At 36.7% G+C, this 9,892-nt stretch overlaps 1 protein-coding gene across 1 annotated transcript in view; it reads left to right on the plus strand.

Annotated features, from left to right (window-relative positions):
* The window catches only part of LOC101848103 (alanyl-tRNA editing protein Aarsd1-A), a gene marked incomplete in the record, with an annotated part of 17,873 nt that overhangs the window by 2,176 nt on the left and 5,805 nt on the right, over positions 1 to 9,892 (plus strand). The window contains 8 exon segments of the mRNA XM_013080653.2: positions 847 to 975; positions 2,772 to 2,789; positions 3,225 to 3,366; positions 4,720 to 4,777; positions 6,013 to 6,172; positions 6,878 to 6,994; positions 7,205 to 7,335; positions 8,042 to 8,108. Coding sequence (XP_012936107.1) covers positions 847 to 975; positions 2,772 to 2,789; positions 3,225 to 3,366; positions 4,720 to 4,777; positions 6,013 to 6,172; positions 6,878 to 6,994; positions 7,205 to 7,335; positions 8,042 to 8,108 — 822 coding nt within the window.

The raw sequence follows: 9,892 nt of genomic DNA on the forward strand, positions 1-9,892 counted from the left end.
ACTTCCAGCTCCCCCTAAATTCCCCCTGTCGAAGACGGAAAATGTCTAAGACGGAATTTTTTTCTGGCTCCCTTGCGATTCCGTCTTACACACTTTCGACTGTACTAGAGTTTGTGTTTTATTCTTTTATAGACCTAAAATGCTCTGCCTGAGCATCTACATTATAAATAGCTTGTTCACTTTTGCCTGACTGCGATTAAAAGAAGATCAAATGAAATCGCTCTATTAAATCTACTCAGATTTCTGCATACAGGTCTAAAACTTGGATAACAGAATCAAAAAGCCCATTCATAAAGGTCACGAGAAATTTATGTTCTGAAATGTTTTCTTTGATGTAAGCCTAAAGCAGGTCAAAAAAATAATAGGGGATAATAATATACAGCATACACCTGAAACATTTAAAAGCTGACATACTTTCCTCAACAATACACTTAAACGTTAAAAAAAAACATGACTCAAGAGTTAGATATCTTTTAACACTGTCGGACAAAAGATCAGTGAGCAGCTTTAACTCTTTTGGCAGCAGCAGACCAATGTCAGGAAAATGGGGCAGTTGGAAGATGACTAGTTTTCCAACTTGGTTGCTAATTGTTTCTACTAGATCTTACCTAACGAAACTGTTTCAAATTTTGTTGTCTTTTAAAAAAAATTAAAGTCATTTTTTTTTCTGCTTTGGCTCTGTGTTAGTATCATGCAGTTTTCTCATTTGTGCTTTGTACTTTTTAGAAATAATTTTTTTTCATGAACTGAAGTTGTGTAAAATTTTACACTTCATCTAAATATTATATTGTTACATTATTCACAGTGTTTCTCTCTTGTTTTTGAAAACCCTTTCTTTATTTGCAGTTTCAAACCCGTGTAAAAAGCTGTACTCCTGCAAAGAAAACTCTCCTTGTGGAAGGAAAAAAAACTTCTGTGGAGGGCTACAATATAATATTGGAAGACTCAATTCTGTTCCCAGAGGGAGGTGGACAGGTAAAGTTGCTCAGGACATTAACAGAAACATGTTTATGTACTTTCTCAGAACTTCAAAGTGTGAATTTAGAAATAATTTTATGGCAAAGAGTTTTTACCTACTTTGGACTTGAGCTTAAAATGTAGCTGAAACGGTTTGAATAGAAAATAGATAATATAAATCACGGCGCATCAACCGTGGACTTTTAGTTGCAGCGGGGGGTTCCCATCCGAGCGCCTTATATCGTCGGGGTCACAGGGGTCAGCTCCCTGTTGCCACTCTGTCTTGGCTGACTTAATTCTTGGTACTTTTCAATGTAAAGTTTTAGGTGTATCCTTGTCTTTATTTATGGTAATTTTATCATTAATGCACCCATGGCACACAAGACTAAAAATAGAATGGACATTGTAACTTTTCTTGTTATTTCATCAGACACGTTGAAATCAGCAATGCTAAATTGTAAAATGTTAAGGGGACAAGTGTGAATGAAAAACTGTCGAACTTTTGGAACATGAAATACACCCATGTATTTACACAGTTTTGTGTTTTTTTTAAATCGCTTAATGTATTTTTCTTAGACATATGCTGGCTGCCACAGACACAGCATGAATCATTAACAAACGCAGGGTAACTTTCTCTTGTTTAATGGTAAAACAAGAGCTAACGCTGAGTGTCTTTTGTTTAAAAATGCAGATGTGTATCTTTCTTCTCTTATAACTTGACTATTATTACTTGCACAGATTTAAGATTTCTCAGAGTAAAAGACATGATATTCGTAGTCAGTTTAACAGATATTTTGGAGAGATCTGTCGTGCTGTTTATAAATAAAAAATCATTTATTCATAGGGATGTAACTAAAATAGGACAAATTGGATACTGTACACACACTTGTCTAGATCTAAAACTGAGGCGCAGAAATTATCAATTCTAACGTAGAATAAATCTCAAGACATTGAGCTTTTAGGGTTTGCGTGTGTGGGATGGGGAAGAAGTTATATCGTTTCAAACATAGACAAAAATGCGAACTTCTTAACCAACACCAGCAAAATCACTTCAGGGCTCATTAATCCCATGACCCCAAGCCGAGGAGCTCCGTCGAGCTTCTGAGTCACACCGACTATAAGTAACAGAATCAGACAAAAAATTACACAGTGAAATGAATAAATTATATTTTATTGATCCTGATAGGGAATTTTGGATTATAGTGGCAAACATATTACATAAATATACGTAATTATAAACGCACTTTACATCACATAATACTTAGTTACATACATAACATACAAAATATTATTATTATTACACCAATACAGAACAATTTCACACATTCATTCATTCCCATTTCTGGTCGCCAGCGTGCAGCACCCTGTTTTTTTTTAACAAGGGTTGTCATGTCTTGCTCAGGGACACACCCAGTGACCACCCATTTAAACCTTGTGTCACCGACACTTTTGCTTTACAATACTTTTGAGTGTTAACTCACTACTCACTCGGCCACTGGATCCCCAGCTTTAGTTTAGGGTATAGAACATAATGTCAGATCAATTGGTGTGTGGTCATTAGTCATAGCAATATACATTGAAATATTGCTGCTGGAAATGTTTTCATCTCTTTTATTGCTCTAAATCTATTAGAATGAATATAGATTACTTAAAATTTTGTTTACTTAACTTTAATTCTATCATCACCATTTACTGACACTCAGTGTATCTGACTTTTAATGATCAGTTGATTAAAATGCATTACACTGATTTGCGGAATCAATTTTTATGTCTGACTGAAGTGATGAAAAGTTATTTTTTCTTTGTCTCTTCAGCCTGATGACCGAGGAACTGTAAGTATGATACTGTTTGTGGAAAAAGATAACTTTAATAATTATATATGTAATTGAAAGTGAATGGTTCTCTCATGGGTGAATGGAGTTTTTAAAGTTTGAACAAAGCTAGAAGGAAAATGATCTATTGAATATTTTCCTTGTATACTTCAATGTGCATACTCTTCTCCCTCCGTTAAAATGCTTCCTATCTTTAGTATGAGTATGCTTTTCCCTAGAAAGTATGAACAGCCTTGACTAATCTGCCGACTACAAGATTAGTTGGTCACTATAATGTTAAATATTTTCCTTGTGTTTCCATGTACAAAACATTGGCCAGTTAAATATCTTCCTCATATGTCCATCTATAGACATATGGCTCATTAAATATTTCTTTGTATGTTAATTTGCAGAAAAATGGCCTGTTTATGATCTTTTGTGTAAATCCATCTACAGATCAATGACATTCCTGTCTTGAGCATCAGTCGCAGCGGAGAAGATGCGGTCCACTTTACAAAAACTGAAATATCTGTGGGCTCAGAAGTGACCCTCCAACTGGACTGGGACCGAAGATTTGAGTTCATGCAGCAACATACAGGCATGTTTTGATGTGTCGCTGCCTCTGAAAAAATGAAGTTTTGGGAACATTAGGGGGAAAAAATATATTTGAATATGTTTACTTTTAATAAGGTCGGGTTGAAAATTATTGAGTTTTTAACTGACCTAAGAAGCACCAACAGAAATGTTAAGATTTCTAACAATTTACCAAATTGTAATCTGAGTAAGGCAGTTCTTTTGGTGTTTTTTTTCTTTCCAATTTTATTCTATCATTTATGTTTTTATGGCTTCTAATTATGAAGATTTTTGAGTGAGTCTCCTTTCTTTGTTCTTTAGTACATACATTTTGCTGCCATCGTCAGCGCGCTCATATGACCTTAGCAGTTGTGAGCGCCGTAAAACCCTATACTACATATATACATCCCTGTCTCCCTTCTATTTATCCTACCCCTTTTTTTATCTTATCATTTTCTTTTCTTTGGCCGTTAATAGAGTTGTTTGCTTCTTAATAAAGACTGACAGATGGTCACATATTTTCCTTCCCCAATTGTAGCCCCCCCCCCCCTCCCTCCATCTCTCCCACTACACTAGTCTTCACAAATAAAATGTGGACTTCAGCCATGGAAAATTCATGCACTCTGTAGTCATAAACAGATATGAGCGTAATAAGTTGTCTTCCTTGTGTCTCAAACATAAAAAAATGTATAAGTACATACGGCAACATGTATAATATATATATACATATTTCACAAAGTTCAGACTTACCCTGACTTGCAGGATCAAAGCAGCCTATCTCCTGAATAAACTTTAGCACGTAGATGGAGGATTATACATTTACATTCAATGATTTTGCAACAGAATGGAGAAGAGCTTGGTATTCAGTTTAACTTTCTTGAGAAGTGTCTCAGTGTTGTGATTTTACGAAGAAATCACAAAAAGGGTTGTGGAAAGCCTGAACACAAGAAAATTGCATTGGTTGTTTCAAAGTAAATTTCTTGTGTTCAGGCTTTTATATGTTTTTCTTTGGGGGGTTTTTAGTGAAGGGGGGGGGGGGTGATTTTCTCAAATTATCAAGCCTGTTAAAGCTTCAATAGTTTTATTTAGATAATTTTTTCCAAGAATCAGTCTTTGAGCTGCAGTAGAAATTGTCCAAGACAGCTACCCATGTTCAAAGAGAAACGTGGTTTTCTAAGACAGATGTTATGTATTGGACACTATCATTATAATATTTGTTTAAATTGCAAAAGGGGAAGTGAGAAGTGGTTGTTTGTACAGGCGATGGTCTTTGACAGGTGGCCTTTACGGCATGTTCACTTGTTTGACAGGTGGCCATTAGGGAATGTTCACTTGTTTTTCTCTGGCATCATGTTTGTATTTCATATCTTCATCACAGCTCAACATCTGATCACAGCCATGGCAGACCACAAGTTTGGCTTCCAAACAACGTCCTGGTGGGTGTTCAGAAATGCTGTTTGAGTTTTCTTATAATCTGACTGGAAATGTACTTCCAAAATATCAGTGGAATCAGGTTTAGTACACTTCGAGGGAGGAGGAATTACTGTTTCATTGGCAAGTTGGTCAACTGTTCTAAGTACAGAAACCAACATTTCTCACGAGAGAGAAGAAAGTGTTTCATTGTTTTAAAAACTGTACCTAGATTATTAATTTTTTCATAATTTTTGTCAACACTTTGAAAAATCAATTCCGGCAAAATATTTCTCGAGCTCATGCACCCGATAACACAGATTAAGAAATTTCAAAAGGGAAAAGAGGGTTTAGTACACCTGAACAGCAGGCCAACAGGTTATTTAAGTAGGGTTCGCTCCAACCATACAAAAAGAAGTTCAAAAAATTATATTGGAAAGAAAAATAGAATTCAGATCATTTCTGATGTTTTTTTTTATTAAAGAGTTTATTGAAATCTTACTAACTACTGTAGTTTGATTTTTCTTGTAACAACAAGTATGATCAGCAGCCACAGTGATTTTCTTTATGTGTGTGTTCTTTTGTCCGATTGCAGGTAGGTTATATATACATATTTTAAAGGACTTTTGTAAGTTGAATGGGCCTGTATACATGAAACGTGTCATTGGGTAAGCTGTCAATATTTTTTATTTCAAAGAAATTCTGCCTTGTTTCAGGTGCATAGAGCCACCAGGTAGGTGGCACTATTAAGGTGATCTTTATTATAGTTATTTTTATTGTTTTTATTATTCTGTCTTTTATTATCATTATTAATTATTATCATCATTGTTGTAGTAGAAGTTTGTTGTAGGTATGAGGAGACTGCAGGACATGTTTAGTGTTTGTTGATGGAGCATAATATCCAGGAAATCTCGGAAGGACTGGGTTGTCTATGGTTTGTAAGAAGTGGCTGCATAGATGTACATCATTATATATTATACTGTTGAAATTGTCCAATATGGCCTCCCATTGTCGAGGAAAACAGTGGTCGTCTTAGATGGGCAGACATTTTGGACAGAGCCATTGTTTGTACAGGCGATTGTCTTGGATGGGTAGTCGTTTAAGCAGGTTTGACTGTACCTGTTGCTCAAGTAGAAGAACAAAAATGTGGATTTTGATTTTTTTCCGTTTTGTCGTGTTTTTTTGGATTAAAAGTGTTCGGTCTAAGCAGACCCCACTGTCCTTCTATTCACATTCTATTTTCCTGATTTGTATTCCCCAGGGACATTGGCACAGACATAGTGACCATAGAGCTGGACACACCATCCATAACCACAGAACAGCTCCGAAACATTGAAGATTCGGCTAACGAGAGCCTCCGGAACAACGTGTCTGTTGGACCATCATTCTATCAAGACAAAGATGATCCTGAATTGAAAAAGGTTGTTCGTTAGTCACATTTTGTCATTTGTTTTATTTTCTATTATTTTATTAATTTCGCCTCGACCGCTATTTGTCAATAACTGTCACTAGGTTTTAATAATAGATAATAGATAGCATTTGTATAGCGCAAACCCCTGAGCTCTATGCGCTTCACAATCTATACTATTACCCCTGCTGACCTGAGAGCATTCTGAAACAACCTCAACTTCCTGGGAAGCATACAGTGCAAGCAGCCATTTATGGGCGCTAAAACACTTTAACATACTGACAAGATCTCCGCTGTCTATGGCCGGGTACCCATTCCCACCTGGGTGAAGTGAGGAAAATTCGTGTAAAGTGCCTTTCCCAAGGACACAACGTCGGGCCCGCGGCTCAAACCCCCCGAACCCGCAACCTCACGATTACGAGTCTGGAAGTCTAACCATGGAGCACATGCATGCTTAGTTGGCGGCTGCTCAGACTTGGTTTTCTCCCTCTTTCCCGTCAAACATCAATCATCATCATCTCTCCTTTTTTAATGTTTTTTACTCTCTTGTAACACCTTTTATCTTTGGCACTTAAATGACCTTAAATGTATTGCTAATGCCCTAAAACTATTACTAAAACTAAAGAGGTACATACACTTGTTCATGCCAGTCTCTCTTCTCAGCTGCCAGGTAGGGGTGTGCGAGTCCAGTCAACCGCTGTTTGTTTGTTTGTTTCAGTTCCGCGGCCTTGGTCTGCCAGATGACCACGTGGGTGTGGTGCGGGTTCTGACTATCGAGGGCATCGACAATGCCTTATGCTGTGGTACACACGTCAGCAATTTGTCCCACATTCAGGTATGTAGCTCACATAAAGAACTCAAATCATAAGTGCTTGGTATTGAACCTAGACTCACTCTCACACACATGCATGCACTCACATGCACATGTCTAATGGTTCAGTCAGGGAATGATAAGTCAGGAAATGATAAATTGTACATGTTCCTATGTTACCCACGATATGTACTTTTTTTTTTTTACTTCTTACATATTCATGTATATCCTCAGGCTATCAAGATCTTGGGGGCTGAAAAGGGAAAGAAAAGCAAAATGAACTTGTTGTTTCTGGCAGGCGTAAGACTCTTACGCTACTCAGCAAACACTTACAGCAGGGAGAAAACACTCACTGGGGTCCTGAAGTAAGTTGTCCTTTCACAAATGTTGATAATATTGGAGGTATTTTCCTCCTTAAATCTTAAAACATAACGCTTTTGTGTTGCACAGGTCTGTCTACCCTTACTAAATCAAACCTGAAGTAAGTTTTTAGCTATAATATTTATGTATCTTTTTACTCCAAGAAATTGATTTACTTATTTGGTTTATCAACTGTGAAACATTGAAACTTTAAAACAATTTTTTTTTATACCCAGAACTTGGTTAGAACCATAACACCGGCTGCCACTATAAAAAAAATAGTGCTTGAAGAAAAGAATTTTTTTTCTTATTTAAAATTTTGTTTAATGTTTTTCTTTGAGGGGATTTACTTAATTTTTCCACATGTTTCTCCCACCTAATATAGCTTGTACAGGAACTTAATTTCTTGTCTGTCTCTTTCAAATAACATCAACTCGATACAGTCGAATCTGCTCTAGGGGCCATATGTCCAAGACAGCCACCTGTACAAATGTACTTTTCCCACAGCCACCTGTACAAATGTACTTTTCCCACAGCCCCTCTGGCATTTTTTAAATCTTTGTCATTTGTGACGTTGTCCAAGACGTCCCTCTGTCTAAGTCTAAAGCAACCACTTTTCTCCTCAACAATGGGTAGTCGTCTTGGACAATTTTGGCTATTTATGAAAGTGAGCTGTCGTTTTGTGAATCTCATCTCATGTTTCCTCGACAGAGGACCGGGGGAGAAACACTGTGAGCTGGCAGAGAAAGCTGTGAAAAGCTTTAAGACGTTGCAGAAGGTTGGTGTTTCCTCAAGACATAATAATAATTGTTCATCAGTCAACGTCTGACTATGACTGTTGCATAGCAGAGGAGATTATTTTTTAATAAAGCAAATTAAAGAAATAAGGATTAAGATGACTTGAGGCTTCTGCTATGACCAATGAGATCAATTCTGGCTGAGAATCTGTTTGCCATATTTTGAGCATAGGGGAGCTTCATTTCCACAGCATGTAGATGTGTGCAGGTTATGGGCTTCTCTCTTAACTTCAGCATTTCTAAATCTTGAAGCCCACTCTGACTTGCTGTTCTCTGTGATTGCTGCTCTCTAACTACAGGTACTAGAGATAGACCTTCCCTTATCAGGGGATTAATATTGAAGGCCTCCACAGATATTTTTAGTGTCTTTAAGAGGCTTTTTGATGCTCCAACGGTAATGTACGTTTCCCCTGTGAAAAGCTCACATCACGAGAAACGGTTATGTTATTTACAGCTTACCCCTCAAGACTCAAGACATATTCCTATTGTCATAGTCATAGGAGTAATGAATTGCTCCATTTCACCTTGCACAACAAAGTGAGTAAAGGACATTGGAGTTACTCATTATTCTTGTGATGGCGACGTTGTGTCTGTACTGACTACACATAAAGACGTAATATGGTTAGGTCATGTATGTAAAGACATAATGTATGCATGTGATTGCATATGTAAATATTTATGGATATGTCAATTCATTATTATTATTATTATTATTATTATTATTATTATTATTATTATTATTATTATTGTTTTATCATTTGTAGTAGTAGTGGTAGTAGTAGTTGTTGTATTAATATTATTATTACTATTATTATTTTATTGTTATTATTTTTGTTATTGTTGTTGTAATTATCATTATTACAATGTCTACAGACAGGCATATTGTTATATTATCATCATTGTTGTAGTAGAAGTTTGTTGTAGGTATGAGGAGACTGCAGGACATGTTTCTTGTTTGTTGATGGTGCATAATATCCAGGAAATCTCGGAAGGACTGGGTTGTCTATGGTTTGTAAGAAGTGGCTGCATAGATATATATATTATATATTATACTGTTGAAATTGTCCAATATGGCCTCCCATTGTCGAGGAAAACAGTGGTCGTCTTAGATGGGCAGACATTTTGGACAGAGCCATTGTTTGTACAGGCGATTGTCTTGGATGGGTAGTCGTTTAAGCAGGTTTGACTGTACCTGTTGCTCAAGTAGAAGAACAAAAATGTGGATTTTGATTTTTTTCCGTTTTGTCGTGTTTTTTTGGATTAAAAGTGTTCGGTCTAAGCAGACCCCACTGTCCTTCTATTCACATTCTATTTTCCTGATTTGTATTCCCCAGGGACATTGGCACAGACATAGTGACCATAGAGCTGGACACACCATCCATAACCACAGAACAGCTCCGAAACATTGAAGATTCGGCTAACGAGAGCCTCCGGAACAACGTGTCTGTTGGACCATCATTCTATCAAGACAAAGATGATCCTGAATTGAAAAAGGTTGTTCGTTAGTCACATTTTGTCATTTGTTTTATTTTCTATTATTTTATTAATTTCGCCTCGACCGCTATTTGTCAATAACTGTCACTAGGTTTTAATAATAGATAATAGATAGCATTTGTATAGCGCAAACCCCTGAGCTCTATGCGCTTCACAATCTATACTATTACCCCTGCTGACCTGAGAGCATTCTGAAACAACCTCAACTTCCTGGGAAGCATACAGTGCAAGCAGCCATTTATGGGCGCTAAAACACTTTAACATACTGACA

The sequence above is a fragment of the Aplysia californica genome, unplaced genomic scaffold, assembly GCF_000002075.1.
Source record: "Aplysia californica isolate F4 #8 unplaced genomic scaffold, AplCal3.0 scaffold00094, whole genome shotgun sequence".
Lineage (NCBI taxonomy): Eukaryota > Metazoa > Mollusca > Gastropoda > Aplysiida > Aplysiidae > Aplysia > Aplysia californica.